The 20,934-nt window shown below is 45.0% G+C and overlaps 2 protein-coding genes across 2 annotated transcripts in view; one reads left to right on the forward strand and one right to left on the reverse strand.

Moving 5' to 3' along the window:
* Window positions 1-11,068, forward strand: part of LOC311485629 (protein TANC1-like) — a gene marked incomplete at its 5' end in the record, with an annotated part of 35,240 nt that extends 24,172 nt beyond the window's left edge. Inside the window, 16 exons of the mRNA XM_084541170.1 lie at window positions 2,498-2,698; window positions 2,841-2,944; window positions 3,038-3,146; window positions 3,465-3,587; window positions 3,681-3,917; window positions 4,207-4,419; window positions 4,607-4,688; window positions 5,914-6,047; window positions 6,143-6,266; window positions 6,362-6,537; window positions 7,010-7,142; window positions 7,482-7,511; window positions 7,597-7,688; window positions 7,784-7,930; window positions 9,339-9,439; window positions 9,572-11,068. Coding sequence (XP_084397296.1) covers window positions 2,498-2,698; window positions 2,841-2,944; window positions 3,038-3,146; window positions 3,465-3,587; window positions 3,681-3,917; window positions 4,207-4,419; window positions 4,607-4,688; window positions 5,914-6,047; window positions 6,143-6,266; window positions 6,362-6,537; window positions 7,010-7,142; window positions 7,482-7,511; window positions 7,597-7,688; window positions 7,784-7,930; window positions 9,339-9,439; window positions 9,572-10,946 — 3,381 coding nt within the window. The 3' untranslated portion in view covers window positions 10,947-11,068. The remainder of the gene's footprint in view (window positions 1-2,497; window positions 2,699-2,840; window positions 2,945-3,037; window positions 3,147-3,464; window positions 3,588-3,680; window positions 3,918-4,206; window positions 4,420-4,606; window positions 4,689-5,913; window positions 6,048-6,142; window positions 6,267-6,361; window positions 6,538-7,009; window positions 7,143-7,481; window positions 7,512-7,596; window positions 7,689-7,783; window positions 7,931-9,338; window positions 9,440-9,571) is intronic.
* A 63-nt stretch (window positions 11,069-11,131) lies between these two features.
* Window positions 11,132-20,887, reverse strand: LOC311485631 (WD repeat, SAM and U-box domain-containing protein 1-like). The gene is made up of 13 exons (XM_084541172.1): window positions 20,834-20,887; window positions 19,691-20,102; window positions 19,102-19,289; window positions 18,327-18,413; window positions 17,836-17,929; window positions 17,284-17,317; window positions 17,118-17,158; window positions 15,563-15,666; window positions 15,411-15,428; window positions 15,127-15,153; window positions 14,630-14,809; window positions 13,231-13,365; window positions 11,132-13,131 (listed from the first exon to the last, which is right to left on the reverse strand). Exons 2-13 carry the CDS (start codon window positions 20,086-20,088, stop codon window positions 12,980-12,982), a joined length of 1,458 nt encoding a protein of 485 aa, XP_084397298.1. The 5' UTR covers window positions 20,089-20,102; window positions 20,834-20,887; the 3' UTR covers window positions 11,132-12,979.
* Window positions 20,888-20,934: the final 47 nt, after the last annotated feature.

The following is a 20,934-nucleotide window of genomic DNA, read 5'->3' on the forward strand; positions in this document are numbered from 1 at the left end:
ATTTGTGACCCAGAGATGCTAAAAACATATATATCCACATAAAGAGTCAGTGGTGACACATTGTGAAGTCCTGCCCCTTCCAGTAGACTAACATGTGGACACTATTTTGGAAAACATGTATTGAAATCAGCTTGAATTATGCTGTGAACTCTATATGTATATAGGATGATTAAAGACAGTCAAGATCGTCACAGTTTGTTGTAAAACTGTTCCAGTGTAAGACTGTGAAAACACATAATTAGAAGGATTACTCACCCGAAAGTCTTCAGTGATCTTTTAACTTTCTCTCTCTTACAAGCCAACCAGATTTACTGGTGACGGCCATGTTGGCGCCGGTGACAAATATTGTGCGAGACGAGGTTTCACACAAAACTAAATGTTCTTCACTATCTTCGTAAGAGGCTGCAATTGCAAAGTAAACACACTCATGGCACAGTTTCAACAAATCAGTCAAAAAATTGTTCTCTATAGCTCTTGCTGTTCGCTGCCGTATTTTTTTCCAAAACAAGGTCCCGTGGTGGTCCACTGCTAGAGATATGACTAATGTATGTCTGTGAGAGTGAAGTTAAATATTTAGCAATACACCGATCAGCCACAACATTAAAACCACTGACAGGAGAAGTAAATAACAAACTTTTGGACCTGGCATTCATCCGTGTGGATGTTATTTAGACATGTATCACCCACCTAGACCAGACCAGGTACCCCCACCCCATAGCAATGACACTCCTTGATGGCAGCAGCCATCCCCAGCAGGATGCAGCCTGACACAGGCACACACACAAAAACACTTTAGGAACAAAACATGAAGAACAGCACAAGGTGTTGACCTGGCTTCACTAGATCCCAAACTGATCGAGTATCTGTGGGACGATCCACAGAGGCCCCTCCCCTCAACGCATAGTACCCAATGGCCCCCCACTAACAACATTCTGTTGCCAGACACCACAGGACACCCTCAGAAGGACACCCCATGTCCATTCTCTGATGAGTCACAACTGTTTTGGAGGCACAAGGGAGACCTACACAATATTAGGAAGGTGGTCATAATGTTATGCTTGATCATTAAAACACTGTTAAAAGTGAAACATTGAGCTGAAAGTGACAGATAAGAATTAAGAGTTGATATTTCATGTCAGAAAAAAAAGTTACCATTAGTTAAAACTAATGCATGAATTGCTGAATTAGCTAAATGTTGTAACATCCAGCGTTTGACTCACAAAGTTTAGTACGTAATGGGTTTTCAGTTCACTTAATATGCAAACTGTGGCGCTAAAAAGACAGATTTTTACCTTAAGTGTATATTTTTGTACCGCCCCTCCTCCTCATCTGGTAGTGGTAAGTGTTGAGGAGGTTCACAGTCTCGCACTTAAACACTTGTCAGTCATCCTGGTGAGCTGCCTGTCGTGAAATGGCACCGAGCCTGAATCGCTGAAGCAATCAGCGTCCATAAAACCCGCACATAAGTTACACAGGCAGCAGAAAAAAAAAGGATTGAAGTCTTTTATATATATATATATATTAAAGAAGAGAAAAAGGTTTGCCCACATGTTGTTCAGATCAATATGAGATTGGGATTGAAGAACTTCTCACAAACTGACAATAATAGTCCACAGTATTAATGTTACATAATCACCAGTTTTAATGAGGACAACAGATAAGAGGGTGTTAATATGCAAAACAAAGGCCAAGAAATCAGAGGATTTAATGATGCATGATGTGTCAAGGTTTTTCAGGGTGGGTATAGGACCCAAATGCCGGACACCAGGCGATGAGGCAAAAACGAATTTAATCAAACAAAAGGAAACACAAAGCGTTGCATAATTCAGGAGATCCAAAAATCAAAACCTTCAAAAAAGACAAGAACATAACAAGACAAGACTAGAGCTGAAAAACACAGAGAAACAGTGGAAAACAGTATGACGCGACAGAGGACAAAGGGAAAGGCAGGACTATATATGCACACGAGGGCAGAGGAGACACAGGTGAAAACAATCAGGGCGGGGCAGACAATTACAGAGGTGGGAAATAACAGGACAGGAAGGTGACGAGAAACAGGTGAAAGCAATCAAGACGGGGAAGACAATCACAAAGGCGGGAAGATACAGGAAGCGACACAAGACGGGAAACAAAAGAACTTAACAAAATAAAACAGGAAACTGAAAAACATCAATCAGTCAAAACGCAGAACCGTGATATAATGTGTGAGGAAAGCATCCCTGTTAAGGTGTGTTTAAGTTGTGCAGGTCTAGGTAGTGGATAGTTGGTTAGTAGCTACGACTTGCCATTTAAATGTTATGGTCATCTTATTAGGTTATTAATATTCTAAAAAAGCAGGATACTTGACATAAGATTTGACCGTGTGATCATTTCCGAATCAAGTGCAACACTAGCTTGGTTTATGAGAACATCTATTGCCAGTTCCATGTTTTAACTGTAAAATAATTATCAGTTCTGGCAAAATCCCGCCTCATTAACGGCATGTGCTGTCTGTTAGGTGTACCTGCTGATGTGCCGTGTGAGCTTCCCGGACAAGGAGGTCTTTGAGCGGGTGCTTCCGGTGCTAAATGTGGCACTGGCATCTCTGCACCCGCTGAGTGATGAACAAATGTTCAGGGCGCTGAATGCAGGCAGCGTGAAGGGGGAGCTGGAGTGGAAGGACTTCCAGCAGAGATTAGACAGTCTGGCTGGATTCATGGTAAGACTCTCGATTGTACGACGGCATGCAAGGGTCCGGTCCGGTGGTGATTAAAGCTTTAGCGTGGCTCAAATTTCATGTTTACATGCTGGGACTTGAATTAGGACTTCGTGGCTTGACACGCGTCTCATTATGTTCGTAGGTTAGACGCAGGGATGGCACGCGCATGTTGTGTCATCCCTCCTTCAGAGAGTGGCTGGTTTGGAGAGCGGATGGAGAAAGCACCGACTTCCTCTGTGAACCCAGGTGAGGCTAAAAGTCAGATTTTTAAGATGCGTGTACTATAAAAGTCTTTAAAATGTGTTTAATTGATGTGTGCCACTTATGATTTGTCTACAGGAGTGGCCACGCTCTCCTGGCATTCATGTTCTCAAGGCAGGAGGGCAAGCTGAACCGGCAGCAGACTATGGAACTGGGACACCACATCCTCAAGGCTCACATATTCAAGGTAACAACAATAATATCTTCTGGTGTCTGCAAACTGATCCCCTCTGAAACGCTTTGATTTTACCAAAAGGCGTCGCATAAACAAGATCCCACACTTCACTGTGTTATTACTGCGCCGAAATAAGAGTGAACCCCAGCACCTACCACCGCCCACGCGCATTAGCACTACTCATATACATAAACGCCCACACCGGAGATTGTTTGCTCGCATGTCTCATGCACATACAGCTTTACTCCTGGGACGCAATTCAGATTCTGCACCGCTGATCTCATCTGAGCAGCTAATTCTCTGTCTGTGATGTGTCTCACATGTTCACAGGGCCTGAGCAAGAAGACAGGTGTGTCCTCCAGCGTTCTTCAGGCCGTGTGGGTAAACTGCAGCACAGACAGTCTCTCTGCTGCGCTGGCCTCCCTGAGGAACCTATATACACCTAACATCAAGGTGACACACAGCGCTGTCCTACATTTTAAAAAAACAAACTTTTACTACTAAATATCTTTTATACAGCGATGTATAATTATTTCTTTTCTGCAGGTAAGTCGTCTATTGATGCTAGGTGGCGCTAGTGTGACCTGGTCCACAGAGGTGATAGGGCATGCTCCCATCCTGGCCGTCCACGCCCACCTGGGCCACCTGGAGATGGTCGCTCTGCTGCTTGAAATGGGCGCGCCTGTAGATGGGACCACCGACGGCGGCATGACGCCCCTGTGCCTGGCCGCCGCCGCGGGACACGCCGACATCGTCAGCCTGCTCTGCAAGAAAGGCGCCAAGGTCAGTGTCGCCTCTGTGCACAGAGGAAGAGAGCGACGACTGTGGGCTTGGAGGCCCGTAACCGGAATAATTGCCGTGCATGAATCGGATTTTAATCTGTGACAGAACACTGCGTCTCTCAGTACCTTTACGCCAGCGATATCCTGAACTGCTCTGGTTTTATATCACCACAGTTTCAGGATCTATTCTGGGAGGGAGATGACATAAACACGGCGGATCTAGGACAGCGTATTACAGGCGAGGGCCAGAGCCAGTGTTGTAAGTGCTTCTGTGTGCCCCTCTGTGCCAGGTGGGCCATGCTGATAAGAGTAGCCAGTGTGCGCTGGTCCATGCTGGGCTGAAGGGCCATGCAGAAATCGTCAACATCTTGCTGGGCCAAGATTGGGGTGCAGCAGAGATTCCCACTGACCCACAGCAGCACCACAGTAATGAAGCAGTGACTGGGAAAACACAGGCAGTGCAGCAGGCAGTTACAGCTGCAGCGAGTGTGGGCCACACACAGGTATGTATCAGATCAAGGTCCTAATGACAAAAAAGAAAAAGCTGAAATTCATCATTATGTAGAGCACGGTGCGTGGCCTTGGTTGACTCAGAGGATTTATTCGATGCCGTTTGTTATTTTCTGTGCTCAAGGTCTGTGGTTTCTTTCTTCTCTGTGCAGCGAGACTAAAATTGTTATTTTCCTGCAGGTGGTGAAAAGCTTGCTGGACTTGAAAGACGAACAGCTGGCAGTGCAGATGGACGCTCACGACTCACTCTGGGGAGAAACGGGTGCTTTTCTCATATCAGTCAGATATATTTAGCTTTCTCACCTCTTTCCGTCCGTCAGTGGGGTTCTAGAGTCGAGGCTCGACGGCCTCAGGGTTGCATTTCAGGCTCATCCCAGCTCTGTGCAACGAGTGCATATTAAAGCAACTTACTTACCTGCACACGGATGCACAGTGAGCGCCTTTGACCGGAGCTGCAGCAGCACAACAAGCTCGTCCCCGCTATCTGGTTTTAGCATTATGATTTTAGGGTGCTCTGGTTTTTTGGGACGAGACGGCAGCGTCACGTTTATCGCGCAGATACATCTCGTCCTGTTGTGCTTGTAGCATCTGAAAGCAGCGCTTATTCAATTGCAGAACTTTTAGCCCCATCACAGATGTGATAACGCAGCGCGCAGAATTCTGTTAGCTCCATTTCCTGAAAGCATGTCAGATGAAACCCGTGGCTCTGCCTACAGCACCATCCCAGCAAAATTCTATTACGCAGTCCCCTGCAGCCGCGAGATAGAAAAAGTGGGAGCATGAAACACTCTCTGAAGCATTCATCTTTGTACGCACACCGCTCTGGCTTTGTTTTTATATTCATGTCAATCTTGGGGTCATTGGATTACGGTCCATTAGTGAGGATAAAATGGTCAGTCAAGGATACACGTTGAAGTCTAATTACTGAAGCGGGGATTTTGAACATTTAACAAGCACGCAATGATTTAGTTTTTCCTTTTGTCTCGTATGACGGTAGCTTTTCTTACACTAATTATCAATTGATTTGTCCGCTGAAGCGTGTGGACACATCAAGCAAAGTGTCATTTATCAAGGGCACTTGGACGTTAGAGAATAGCATCAATACCTTGACCCTGTCCCCCAGCTGCTCTATTAGCTGAAGGACGTGCACTCTTGAAAGAAAAGGATGTGTAAAAATAACCCTGTCTGGTGTAGTTAGGTTGTAATTAATTGAGTGTGTGGAGTCGTTTCAGGTGTGTGAGAAATTCTGATCTCGTATCTATGAACAGAAATTCTCAAAACTTTGTCTCAGCAGGATGTTAAAGTCCAGCAGTCTTGCAGTCTTGCATGATATGAAGAGTAACCCGTGTTAGAATGAAACTGATTATATAAAAAAAAAACATATCCAGTCCTTGTTTTTCTCTCCGTTTCTCACTCCTGCTTCTTTGTGCTGATTACATATTCTTCTCCGCCTCGTCGTCTCGTCTCTGTGCCGAACCCTCCGTCAGTGCTGAGCGCGGCGGCAGGGAGAGGGAGGATGGAGATCTGCGTGTTCCTCCTCGAGCGGGGGGCCGAGCTGGAGATACCGAACCGGAGAGGAATGTTCCCGCTGCTTAGCGCCACCAAACACGGACACATGCAGGTGAGCAGGACTCTGGGCGCTGCTGGATGCTCCTCATCCTCACCCTCTCATCTTTTCTTTTTCTTTTGTCGAATAATTTCCCCACTGATCCCCAGGTTGTGGAGCTGCTGCTGAAGCACGGTGCCGATATCAACGTCAGCGACAAGCAGGGTCGCACCGCCCTGATGCTGGCTGCCGCTGAGGGCCACGGGAGCACACTTGAACTCCTGCTGTCGAAGGGTGAGACTCCCCCACCCTTCCGCAGTAATTCCCAAGCATGCACGACAAAATGTACACGAACTGGAGAACAACATTTGTGTCTTTTGTGGTCCCAGGCGCCTCTCCGTCCTCTGCTGATCACGAAGGGCTGACTGCACTTAGCTGGGCCTGTATGAAGGGCCAGAAAGGTGCCGTGCAGCTTCTGGTGGAGGCAGGGGTCGACGTGAACCAACCGGACAAACAGGGACGGACTCCACTGGACCTGGCTGCCCTTAACGGGGATGCAGATACAGTGGGTTTCACACTGTTGTTTAAATGAAATCATGTTGAAAAGCCTTATTTAGATGTAAGTCTGTGGCTGGGATGCACTTTTTCTGTCTTTGGAGAAGCGTGCACGTACATAAGTTGCTAAATATACATTTTATACATTAGTAAACACAATACGCAACTGTCATTTTGAGCTATTTTGGGCAAATTAAAGGAAATTATGATAATCACCATTTTCCCTGCAAGCACAGGACGTCAGATTTCAATCACAGTTCACGCTGAGTCAGAGAACTTCAATCCGAGCATTTTGACTCCCATTGATCAGCGGGAGAGTAATCAACACAATCTCATAATCAACCATTTTCCAAAGTCAAAAAAAGGGGGCAGACGGCTCCGTTGGTAATGTCTGCTAATGCGGAGGAGCACGCAGCATGTTAAAAGCTATTTCACCGCTCACATTTAAATCTAAATAATGTTCTCATTCGGCGCACGTCCAGGTGCACTGCCTGGTGGAACATGGGGCTGTGCTGGAGAGGGCGGACAACAACGGTACCAGAGGTTCTGAACGGGCCAGCGGCTGCCAGAACCCGGCTCTGGTGGCTTCGCTGCTAAAGAAAGGATCCAAGTTGGGTAAGAGAACCATACCTGAACAAAACTCACCTAGAGTACATCCCACATCTAGTAAAAAATAATATTAAATATGTTACCCAGCACAGTTGAACAACTCCACAACACCTCTCTCTCTCTAAACCCACTGTTCAGAGAATGCATTCTGCTGTAATCCAATCAATAGAGGCTTTGCTAATAGTGATAGATAGATACAGTATATGCGTCTGTTTTGCAGCCATACAGCAGATTGTTACACTTTTCTGCAGCAGCTGCAGTTTTACCTCTTTTCTCTAACTCCCTCTTCTCTTATATATATTTTTTTTCCCCGACGCTCCGTTGCTCGCCTTCGTCAACCCAAAGGGTACAGAACGGCTCCCCACGATCGATCAGGTACGATGACTTATGTGAGATAGGAAGCAGAAGGGACAAGGCAAGACAGATGAAATAAAGATAAGTGTTTGTGCCACTCTGTCAGGTCACGCCACGTGGGCCATGGCTTCCTCCAAACCAGACATTCTCCTCATCCTGCTGCAGAAGCTGATGGAGGAAGGGAACATGCTTTACAAGGTGCAGCACTGTGGCGGTTACAGACGGCGTGATATGAGGAACAACATGGGATTAGCGGTGAAAAGCTGACTGCTCTTTGCTTTGCGTTTTTCCAGAAGGGACGTATGAAGGAGGCGGGCCAGCGGTACCAGTACGCCCTGAGGAAGCTTCCTCGCGAGGGGCAAGGAGAGGAGCTGAAAGGGCTCAAAGACCTGCGAGTCTCCCTCTATCTGAACCTCTCCCGCTGCCGCAGGAAAACCAACGTGAGGCCCACAGCCGCACCAAACTGCTCATGCACTATTTAACATCTGCAGGTTTATTAGGCGCCGTGGGAACAGCAGGAGGAGCGGCAAGGCAAAATAGATGGTTCCTTAAGATATATAATTTATCAGTATCAACATGAAAAGATAATGTCAACACTGGTTTAGCTCACTATAAAAATATCTCCCGCTTTTCAGATCTAATTTCGTGTCTCCCCGGTAAACAGAATGTACGTGTAAGACCTGGAAGCAGGTGGTGACATAATGAATAACCGTGTGCCGTTAGTGTGGAGATAGATGTGTGTGGCCTGCAGCCAGGTTTGGAACCCACCCCGGTGATGACAGACGTCCTAACAGACTGTGTAAAAATGCCATGCTTAGGGTCACTGTGGCCGATGAATAATGGAGCAGATAATGTGATGTGATAAGGTCACTCTCTCTGGCAGACTGAGGAGTGCGCACTCTTTTCTCTGGGTCTCTACAGGGGGTTATTTACAGTGGACGAGCAAGTGGGCCGGCTAAATCCTCCACATTATAACCGAAACGCAGGCAGTGAGGGCCAGCAGGGAGACTACATGATACCGTCATTAAACATTCAACAGCGATGCTCGCAATCTCACATTCACGAGGCTGCCATTTTGACCTCACTCTCAAGGACAGAGGCACAATGCGTTGGTGTCATTAAATATTCACCTGAGAGCGATGATGAGCGCAGTTAAAAAAAGGAGACACGAGCAGTGCTCAGTCTGTTTCTCCCCCCCCCTCTTCTTCTGCTGCCGGTCAATAAAAATGATTGCAGAGCCAGTTCTGTTTCATTAAACAGTGTTTGATCTTCAGAGCCGTATAATGAAGGTGCAAACAAACGCCGCTTTTAGCGGAACGGCCTCAAATTGCGGTCTAGTCTCTTAATCACGCGGCCGTTCATACACACACCCATCAGCCACAACATTATGACTGGAGGAGTGATAATGGCCATCTTGTGACAATTCAATGTTCTGCTGGGAATCGTCTGAAACTGGCATTCATGTGGGTGACATGTAGCACCCACCCAGCCCAGATTAGGCACCCCCACCCCGTAGCAATGACACTAACCCTAACCCTAAAACAACGTGAAGAACAGCACAAGGTGTTGACCTGGCCTCCAAATTCACTAGATCCCAAACTGATCAAGTATCTGTGGGATGATCCACAGAGGCCCCTCACCTCAAAGGCCCCCCACTAACAACATCCTGTTCCCAAACAACACAGGACACCCTCAGAAAGCCCATGTCCATTCTCTGACAAACTGTTTTGGAGGCACAAGGGAGACCTACACAATATTAGGAAGGTGGTCATAATGTTATGCCTGGTCACTGTATATGTTCATAATCCTAATTTTTAAACTGATGCCCTTGTCTATCTGATAACACAGGACTTTGGCATCGCTGAGGATTTTGCCACAAAAGCCCTGGAGCTCAAACCCAGGTCCTACGAAGCCTTTTACGCCAGAGCACGTGCCAAGAGGAGCAGCAGGTAAAGCAATATCGAATGAACCAGTACGCTCAGCGGAAAGTGACTCTTCTCGAGAACCCAGCAATGCTACGCCTCAGTGGCCGTGTTAAGCATCTTTAAAGTTCCTTTGTTCATATTCTCTGTCCTCCCCAGGCAGTTTGCTGCAGCGCTGGCAGACCTCCACGAAGCAGCACGACTCTGCCCGTCCAACCGGGAGATCCGGCGCCTGCTGGCACGAGTAGAGGAGGAATGCAAACATTATCAGAAGGCATCCAGCAACAACACGGCACAGGGTTACAACAGGGACCCTCACACCCACCACCATCAAGGCACAGAGGAGGAAACAGACGTCTATTCGCAGGGAAGTCTAGAGAGGCAAGTCCCGGCGGAGCACGATGATGCGGAGAAGGAGGAAGAGGCAGAGGAAGGTGAGGAGGTGAGCCTGCCGTGTGGGAAAAGTCCAGAATTCTGGCCTCTCAATCCATACGGCCCAAACAGGACTCTCCCTGGGGGGGCTGCCTTTGGTTTAGCAGAGCAGCCGGCGTGTTTCCCTCAAGAGGAGTACGTACAGAACCAGCTGTTTGTGGAATTGCCCGAACCCGTTCCTGCCATCAACAGGCAGAGCCACAACCAGGGCAGTAGGACTCATCACCACTGCCACTCCCTTCAGTCAGGGAGCAGAGTCGGGGGCAGACCTCTCTCCCTGTGCGGCCCCTCCAGTCCTCTGCCAGGTAGACACATCTCCACCTCCCTGAGGCCTGCCCCGGCAGTGGGTATTGACATCGGCCACGGATCAGGCAACGAACACCCAGGCCACAGCCCCACTGAGCACTATCACCCCATGTCACCCAACAGCTCCTCCCCGCCTGGTCCTCTCCAGATGTACCAGCCCCGCTCCTCCAGTTTCTCCAGGGGCTCTGACAGACTCTCCACCCACTCCATGGGTCTGGATAGCCTGGCCCTCGCTCTGGGCTCTGGTATGGAGGTCAGGAGGGATGGTGGTGGAGGAGGAACAGCGGGCTCAAGAGGCTCCAGCTCCAGCCAGGCCTCCAGTGGGAACCTGTCAGACGGAGGCAGGCAACAAGCGCCAGATACGCCCTGCCCCATCAAGAGTAGCGGTAGCTTCAAGACAAAACCTGAGCTGAAGCCGCGGCCCTTCATGGGGGTCACGGACAAATCCGTGCGAGTCCAAGGCCAGCAGACGTCTGGCCTGAGCCGACAGGGGCCGGCAGGAGGAGGAGGTGGAGTGGAGAGCTTCAGTATGTCCGTCATGGAGTTCCAAGGGCTAAACAATGAGTTCAAGCGCGCCTCATTCCAGGAGCAGCTCTCTGCAAGCCAGACCAACAGCCAGCAGCAGGGCCGGGAGTTTGGAGACCGGCTCCACCAGCGAGAGGCCAGAGGCACTGCGTCCTCCCAGCTACGATTCCCAGATGGGAGGCATAGACAGGCGAGCCTAACGAGAGACAACCCAGCTCTGCATATGGCTCCCATAAAACCCAAGCGCTCGTTTATAGAGTCCAACGTCTGAACGTAGTTTATCAAAAGCACAGATACGGGCTGTTTTCAACAAGCTATGTCCCACATAAGGTAGCAAGGGAGACTGGTACGAGAAGAATTCCCTTCCCTCGGCCTGTTTTGTAGATTTATGCTGCAGCACTGCATTTACAATCTAGAACCAGTGTTCAACTCAGGCTACTCCGCTTTTGCTTACATGTATACAGCGACACTAGTGTATTCAAGGAAACCAGGCAAACCTTAAGTAGGGATTTAAAAAACAAAAGTGGTATATTGTCTCAACTTTTAATTTATTATATCAATTATAGAAACCAGAGAAAGCTTTGTGCACGAATATACGAAACCTCACGCTATTAGTTGCAGGGTATGACCATTTCTATCGTCAAGTGTCTTTTCAAGAACATTTATATTTGTACGGTGTACACTATATTTGCAGATATATATATATACATATATATATATATATATATTTCCCTGTAAGTGGTTATCTGTCAGCATTACAGGCTTCAGAAGGAAATTACTTTGTGTACTTGAGATTCTTTTTCTTGGTACATTTGATAAAAAAAAAAAACAGAAAAAAAAGGCAATGTACATGTTGGAAACTTCTTGTCATGATCTAACATTGAATTGACCGCTTCAATATTCACAGTATATGTTATTTATTTTTGCATAGCAGAGAACATATTCATATAAAGTGTTTATTGGTTCATTTGGACACAGAGAGAGCATTTACAGAGTATGTAGGATATATATATAAAAAAAAATAAAACTTAATAAACTTTTTAACATTGCTGTACGTCCATAGTTGTCATATACCCTTTTCAGAGTCGTACTATGGATTACTACAGAATGTCGCCACATTATTACTGTGGTATAATAAAATATTAATGGAGGACTACATTTCTGCCTCTACTTCTTTTACGGCGTAAAATATAAAACGATGTTTTTTTCCTTTCACAGTATGACGACGTCACGCCACGGCATTGCAATTTCTGAATACCACTCATTTCAGCGAGTTCAGACGAGGAGGCAAACCTTAAGCTAATTTGGCCGAGCGATATTCCCATAGGGTTTGTCATTAACAGGGTGCTGCGATGTTCAATCCAAAAGAACACATGCATAATGTGTCCCCACAGACAGAGCACATAGTGTTTTGTTTTTTTTTAGCTTGCAGTTAAAGCTCTGTTAAGTAATATCTCTAAACTTGGCATTGAAACAGTAGACTCTCTTGTAATGTTGGCACTGCTGACCCAACTTTAAATAAACAAGCTGGTCCGTAGCTCTCATAGATTGTCTAAAAGAACTGGATGTAGCCTCCAGGTGTAAAAAAAAAAAAAAAAACCCACTTAGGAAATCCTTTAAAGCTGCATCCTTTCTAATAGACTCCACTGGCTGCAAAAAGAAGTCTATAAGAATATGGACCTACTTCACAGTTGATTTATTACTTCAGTTAATATTTTCCAGTCTAGTCTAGATTGCAAGTTTCATTCCATTATTAGAATTTTCATCTTGTAAGTTATGGTTTAGATTAAAAGGCAGGGTATGGTTTTAAGGATATGCTGCTACTGTATGATAAATATAATATGCACATAAATTAATCTCATTTCACGATAATAACAAAACGTCTGTATATGAAACAAGGGGTAGGGAACCACCGGAAAGTGTGAGCTAGATGAAGAAGTAATGAAAATATGTGGAGTTTATATATATTTACCTTTAAGTGGCGTGCATCGCTTTATCTTCGCTATGTGGTTTCTGTCCTGCACTTGAGAAGAAGTCTGCAAGGAGCAAACTTACCTGTGGCTAAAACTAGAGTGTGACTGGTGAAGAAAGTTTAAGACACCAAGGTATAGCAAGGAAGCAGCAGACCAGACCAGACCAGGACTAAAGTGAACTTTAGTTCTATAAACAAGTGCCACCAAGGAGAACCCCAGCGTGTGCAGAAACGCATCAAATGAAATGGCACTGAATTAACCTGAAATGCTGTGCGATCGACTGCTTTAGGGGAGACGTCTGGAGCACGTGTGGTCACAGGTCTGTCGGACGCTAGCGGCTGGTCTTCCAGCGGCCGATAGCCATCTTCAGGGTGTGGTTCGGGGTGAGCAGGGTCGTCAGTAAGGGGAGGTTGGTCATGGGGCTGGTGCGGTTCTTGGTGTGGATCCAGCTCTCGATGGCCTCTCTTTCATACGAGTAGCCATCTGTTGGGAAGAAGTACACGGTGTAAATGACGCAAACAGCGAACAAGCAGCTCGTTTATGTAATGCGTGTTTAATGGGAGAGGCCTGATTTGTGCTTACCAGCAGCAATGACCGGTTCCCTCATCAGCTCCCTGGTGATCGGACACAGGAACTCGTCAGGAGTGCCCGAACACACCGAATCACTCTTCAGCTCAGCCACCTTCCTGAGGAGTTTACTGCGAAGGCCCACTGACTCTGACAATCCCAAATGAGAGAATAAAGACACATGCCAAAAGAGAAAATAATCAAGACTTCAAGTGGAACAAGCCGAACAAAACCAAACACTAACGCGTGTAATAATATCAAGGTTTTGGGCCTCTGTAATTCCCGCATTTAGCACTTTTCACTCTTGGCAAATGTGAGCGTGGGTGAGAGAACATGGTGGGAGCAGACCCAGTCTGCTGACTGTCTGTCCAATTCAAAGCTAAATGCTACTAAGTGCTGCTGCTAAGTGCTCTAACTGGTCTAAATACTGGAGAACATTTGAGTCTGAAAAAGGAATGATCTCATAAAATAAAGAGTTAACTACAAGAGTCTAAACAACGGATCACTTTACAGACTCAGCGATAAACAACCTGGTACATTCTGTTTATTACGTTGCCCCTTTAAAATGAAAGCTATACTTATTGATTTCACTCCCACCTTCGGAAAAATATGCTTGTTTCTCCGTCTGTCATCCCTGTAGATAAAACACTGTGCTACTCAATACTGATCTGAGTTAGTTCTAGTGGAAAAAAACAAACAAAAAAAACGACGGGATTCATGCTGTGTTACTAAAAACAGAACAATGTGAGCACAGGCTGTCACGGCAGCGACGCCGTGTAAAGTGAGGAGTGATTGACGGCGACTGTGGGACGGGAATGACGGCACGGCAATACAACAAACATTTGCTGACAACTGCGTGACGAACACCGGCCGAGCTGGTAGACTGACATCAACAATATAACACTCCTACTTCACCCTGGTGGTTTCACTTCACGCAGAAATAAATAAATAAAAGTCTGACAAACTAAAACTCGCACAGACTTGGAAATATCCAAGACGGCTTAATGATATTAGGTGTTAATCCACTTTATACCTTATGGGAAATTCAGTTTTGAGCATTGTGTTATGTAAGTCATGAAGTGCTCCAGATTAACGTCACAAGCCACAAAGCCGGGTGCTTTTGCAATGCAGCCTAATATTATATAATCTTTGCAGACTAAAACCTCCATCAACAGGCATCCCTTACTTTAATTTCATTCATGTGCCGCCTTTTATGCATGTAAATAGCTACAGAAATCCTAACCCACACGTGTCCGCGTTCATTTTTACGAGAGACCAGGCGTGTAATAGCCATAAAACTGGCTTTATACTGGTACATTCCGGACAAAAGGAGGCATTAGGGCTATGAGGGACCGAGGGCGTGAAGAAGTGTCACTGCTCCCGCTGAGCAGAGTGTGATGTTTGTCCTCCTCACCGATGTGCAGCTCTGACGCCAGCGTTTCCTTGGTGAGACTGAGCAGCTCCGTGCCATCTATGTTGTTGGCCTTGAACGTGTCCACCAATCCCTCGAGGCCCTCCTCCGCCAGCCACTCCGACACGTCCTCCTCCGACCAATCGGCGACCAGCAGCTTCGATCGGCCCGCCGGGGCTCTGCCTGAGAGGGCGAGACAAGAAGAAGAAAAGACGGTCAGGCCTCGGCAGCTGCGGCACCTTTTGAAAAATGGCCGAGCATTCTCCGCGCGAGACGACCCGGGCGTCCTGCTGACTGACTTATCGATCGGGAGGCTGTGGCGAGCAAGGCTTGTATAATGATATAAATAAACGTCTGGAGGCTCCATCGACATTTTCATTGACACAACCGGCTTTGCAGTTTGCAGACAGAGAGTTTAATGCCAGAGCAAACCTGGTTGATAAACACAGAAATATTATTTTGTACAATGAGTGTTGTCTCATTTACTGACTGTTACTCACCTTCACTTGACGTCTGAGCAGGTTCCTCTGAAAGAAAAAAAGGAAAGAATAACTGTAAACATGAGAAATGCAATGCAATCTTTGTGCAAACTTGAGACACTTGAGACTGAGGAGCGATTAAGGAAAAGAAAGCACTCTGGCACACAACACCTGTGTCCTTCGCCACAAGATGAAGCTGCTTTAATACACAAAATCTCATGTCTAACAATAACATAGACAGCGTCTTAAATATCTTTTCTTGCTGTTGTTGTAAAAGCAACAAAAAGATAAAAAGGAAAACTAACCAGGCAACGACTTCCCGCCTTTCCATTGGACACAAGTTGCAAGTAACACAAGAAAAAGACAACAAGACAAATGCAATTAATCATTAAACATGCAGATGTTACCCCTTTCTTTTTTCTTTTTTCATTTAAATGATTTATGTGCTTTTTCTCACCGTGCACGCTGCAGCCGTCCTCCAGCCTCCAGATGTTTACCGTCTTGTCCATGGATCCTGTAGCAATTAGTGAAGTTGGAGAGAAGGAGCACGCCGTCACGTACCTGCAGCGGAGGACAGTCACCTGAATGTGGCTTTAAATAGCGATGACTGATTTATGATATACAAGAAGGGAAAGAAACTGAAGCTGCAGTTTGGGTGTTACAGAGTTAAAAGCTGAGCACTAAGGCTCGATAGCACGGACGTAGACGTAGCAGCGATCCAAATGTTCTCCATCAGAGGGCCAATTCAGTAATGTCTTACCACATCAAAGGCTGCACTAACATCTAAATAAGGACTGAAATCCAAATTCAGTTGATTTGAGAAAGTCAAGGCAATGTTAACGAGGACAATCTCCCTAAAACCTAAGCTGGATTGCAGAGAAATGCTGATCCCCTAAAAGCCTCCATTAGGAACTGAGAGAAAAGCATCTAGACACTCACACTGTGTTATTTGAACAGTTTGTCTAAAGTCAAATGAGTTTCCTGGAGGCATTTTGTCAAGTGTTTTTTTTTTTTTTTTTTTACTTTTCCACCATTTATCCACTTTTCCTCAACTTGCATCGCCCGCTTCCACTTCACTTAGTGTTTTTTATTTTTTTTTTCCCCAAAACGACTTCCATTTGCCCCACTGAAAGGAGCTCGCCGCCTTTCAAACACAGGTGGCTGGATGGACGCATGAATAGCCTGTAAGTGTGATCATCCGTCTGTGTGCGCTCATGTGGATGTGCAGGGGGGGAGAGAGATGCAGTGAAAGTGGCCCTGCTTTGACAATGTGTCAAAAGTTCATCATATCATTTATCTGCAGAATTAAAATAAAAAAGAGTGAGGATATACTAACAATACCTGCGTTAGCTGCAGAGGATGTTCCTATAAAACATTTATTATTAGTTGGGCACGTTTGTGAACAGACGAGTTATCACCAGATGCGAAAGAAACCGTGTGTGGGGAAACTCTTTAGGGAATTCTGCACAAGGCAGTGGAGTATAAATGAGCGCGGGATAAAAAGAGGGTTACCAGAATGATCAGATCATAATGTTTTCAAACTGACATGAGGCAAATTTTAACTGTTTCTCATCTTATTTGTGTGGTTTTAAGTGTTTAAAGATAGTATTAGATAGAAAGTATTAATTTTGAAAAAGTACAATTTCATTAACCTTGTTTTGAAATGCATGCATGCTTTAACCAGATGTATGTGTGAATTAATTCAGTCGTAAGAAGACAGGTCCCCCCATATGAGGTGGGTTATGCTTCTTTTGATCCCATATAAAGAAATCTTTAAATAAACTCGTCTGATTTTTATTTTATATACAAGTACAGTTCATTTAGAAATCACAAGTCATCACACATTAGTTTAAAACTATGGAAAAATACATTACATTATATAATTAAATGCCCGGAAAGTTGAGAGAGAAGTGAATGCAGCTGCTGTATAAGCTGTGGCTTATATTCAATATGAAAACTCATGGCATATTGTTAACGAAACATTACCACGTAAAGATAAATGAAAATTTTACCTCTCGTGATGCTTCAGCGTGTAAAGCAAAACAGCATTTTTCTGCAGAAAAAGCAAGCAAGCACAATAAGAAAAGACGATCTTTCATGACGTAAACTCAGTCTAAGGTTTAAGATAATTACTACTCTACACTTAGCATTAAATCGGTAAAAGAAAGACATACTTACAGCATCATAGATTGTAACGGTCTTGTCCACAGAGCTAGAGGAAGAAGGAGGACAAGCAATGTCTCATTCAGCAAATTATTTGCTCCAGGCCAGATCCAGTTTTCATGAAGCGATCAATGTCTCCCTCTAGTGGCTCCACTGAAGTACTGCACTGTTGTAAAGGGTGGCCTACTTAAAGCCCTCAGGAAAAACAAACAATCTATATTTTACATCGATCTCTTCATCCTTAATAGATCAAGACCTGGAGACTGATCTGTTTAAGAGTGATGTAACATGTAGATTTAGCGCATGGCTCGCGTCTGTGAAATTTCCTGGAGGGAATCAGGATCTTTTAAAATATGTCAGTTGAAGGACCATACAGTGGGGACGCATGTTTGAGCCTAGGGAGTGGTGTATTTGTCACGCACTCACTCGTCAAAAAACCTGACCTTTTCAGAGCAAATTTCAACTTTGAGTCCCTTCTCATAAAACATGGACCATAGACAGTGTTTGGCATTTGGAAATATTAAGTGGAAGCTAAAATATGAGTCTTTCTAAAACATAAAGTCTTACCCAGACACGAGCAGCTGCCCGTCGGAGGAGTACGCACAGGAGAGGACTGGAGCTGAGTGCCCGGTTAATGTGTGCAGCAGCTGCATCTTATAGGCTGCATGTGAGAGCAACAGCTGTAGTTAACTGTATCCACACAGAGTTTAGTCAAATACTGAGAGAAAAAGCGGGAAGAAAAGCTTCTTACACTGGACGATAATAAAAGAAATCAATAAGTCTGAATGCAGTCTAGTGAAAATACTTCATCTGCTAATTATGTGCACATAAACTAGTGTATGTGCAGAGTGCATCAGATTAAAAACGATGCAGCACCTCAAATATAACAGTATAATAGTCAAATTGTGCACATGGAGGCACTTTGACAGCCATTAGGTTTATATGAAATTTGCAACACAGCAATTGGGTGCTGTAAACATGACAGAAGATCATTTGAGATCCAGATCCAGAGAGAGTGAGAGAGATATCTTCCACTTCTACATAATAAAACTTCTTACCTCCAGAGCTGAACTTGTTAATGGCCCATATCTTCAGGTGACTGTCTTGTCCACAGGATGCCAGACGAAACTGCACGACCTGACCACCTAGAAGACAAAAAAAAATACATAACGTGACATGTCCAGAGAGAACAGCTGTGCTCCACCCTATACCACACATTACAAACAGCTCCGGTGAGAATTCGTTTAACCTTTTGAAATTGGTGGATGTCAATATTACAGTAGTGTCGCCTCATTTACAACCATCATAATCTTCTAATAGGGATGATGGTTGTACATTGTTGGTTTTAAGCATGAACGTTATCAAGCTCATAAGTTTTACAGGCTGTAGTTTTATCTACAGTTTACTCTTAATTTTATTCATTACAGTTTGATGTTTCCATTTTAGTCAGGCTAATTTAATAACCAGTAAATTACCGGCACACATTCAGTGATCATGTTATCTTGTATTTACTTACTGTTATATTTGATAAGACTCTTTGTTCAATGGTTAAATGACGAGCCATCTCTTTCAGCGTTTTTAATAACTGAAGGATTGCAGGATGATTTGAAGGATTCATGCCACAAAGGTTAATGAAATATTATGAGCTGGGTTCTGCTGTTAAAAGGGACCTTTTCCCTGCCACACTTACCTTAGTGCTTGCTCTGTAATCCTAACCCTTTCGGGTTTTGAGACAATTTGGACTGTCATTCATAATGTACTGCTAAAATTAAACTAGTAATTTCTCGGATGCGGCCGCAGAACAACCGATAAATGCACAGCAGTGGTTCTCACCGCTGTGGATGCTGGGAGCGAAGGCGCAGCAGGAGACTCCCAGGTCGTGGGCGTTCTTCTCCGCAAGGAGCTGGTTCACGTTCAGGTCCCACAGACGCAGGTCGCCATAGGTGGATCCGGTCATGAACACCTGACTGCAGGGGCTGAAGGAGCAGGCTACCATTGTTGTGTCGTGCACTGCCCTGGTCCTACAAAAACGCAACCGACAGCAGCTGCATGAGCGGTTCAGCTTTACGGACAATAACACGAAGCAAATATTATGTCATGTTAGCGCAAACAGTAATGAAAGAAACCAGTGTTTGCGTTCCTATTTCAGCTCAATTTATTGATCTCTTATCAAGATATGAGAATTACTACTGTATGTTTTATGAAAATAAATAGTAGGCTTGTTTATTAATAGTGAGAACATTACATTACCCAAATAATCAATTAATTTGATTGTCAAACAAAGCAAATAATGCCCATCTGAAACTATGGATGTCACATTTATTGATACTTTTAAGATATTTAATTGACAACGTGTTTGCTTAAGACGGACTGTCTTGCCTGTGTTGTTTCAGCTCTAGAAATATATAATCTACACCTTTACCTGCGCAGCTGCTTAGAGGGGAAATCCCAGAGAGCCAAAGTGCCATCAGACGCACCAGAAACCAGGTGGAAAGAGTCAGGAGACAGCGCACAGATCCTGACGGGGCTGCGACCAGGATGCTCCAGGACGGCCTCGATCTCTCCCGTGACCATAGACCACACCACCGTGGTTGCATCTGTGGAGCACGAGGCGAGGAACTGTCCGCAGGCGCTGAAGCAGCAGCAGTGGACGGTGTAGCCGTGTCCCGACAGCGGCGAGAAGGGCAGCTCGGAGAAGTCTCGGGTGTCGTATATCCGGAGAGTTTTATCCCCGGAGCAGGTGGCTAGGAGCTTGGCTGAGAAGGCGCACCAGTTGACATCGTCCTGGTGGTGTTGCAAGGTGCAGATTAGGGACGTCATCGGGAGAGCCGGTCCTTGAGGTAACACAGAGAGAATGAGAAGATTAAACTCTAGTCTGGCTGATCTGTTTGACACATCTCTGTGAAGTGAGAAGTGAAAGTATATCTATATCTGTCAGCCATTAATGTTGGCAATGAGACCTCAAACTATTAGTGAATTAACTGTTTAATTAAATCACAAAATTAACCATTTGTTAAGTTATGTAGGAAGCAACATACTTTAACTGACTAAATTTCAAATGAGGCAAGTTAAGCATGCCTGTCAGTGTTTGTTTAAATCCAGTTAAATGCAAATAAACTTAAATATTTTGACTTCTTTCTTATTTTTTAGCCAAGTCTGGAGTCTTCAGCTCTGCCTTCAACAACAGTGACATATTAAATCTTTTATAAACGTCCCATTCAAGTTTAAAAATCTATATTGCTGCTTTATTTTTTTGTCCTTAAATCTTAGCTGCGACATCTGCAAACCTCACCAACAAACCGAGGCTAACACAACAATAAAAAAAAGCAGTAAAGCAGCGATGGAGCTAACGCGATGCTGCCTAGCTAGGCTCGAAGCTATCGGTTTGATCTGAGTCGAAGAGTAGAGTTTGTGTTTCTTATTAAAATATCAAATATTTTTTTTCACCAACGCGGGAAAATTGGGAGACCCAAAGAGCCCAACAACTAAACCGAGACGGCAAATAATAAGAAAGTGAGTTGACATACCAGCTAAATCTGATTATTATAGCTTCGGCTTCTCTTACCTTCTCTGCGTTTTGTTGTCTTTTTTGCTTCAAGTGTTGTTTACTTCCTTGTTGATAAGGTGACGCATGACGCACAGTGGGTTACGTCATCCCGTAGAGAC

This window comes from Chelon labrosus (assembly GCF_963514085.1).
Source record: "Chelon labrosus genome assembly, chromosome: 3".
Lineage (NCBI taxonomy): Eukaryota > Metazoa > Chordata > Actinopteri > Mugiliformes > Mugilidae > Chelon > Chelon labrosus.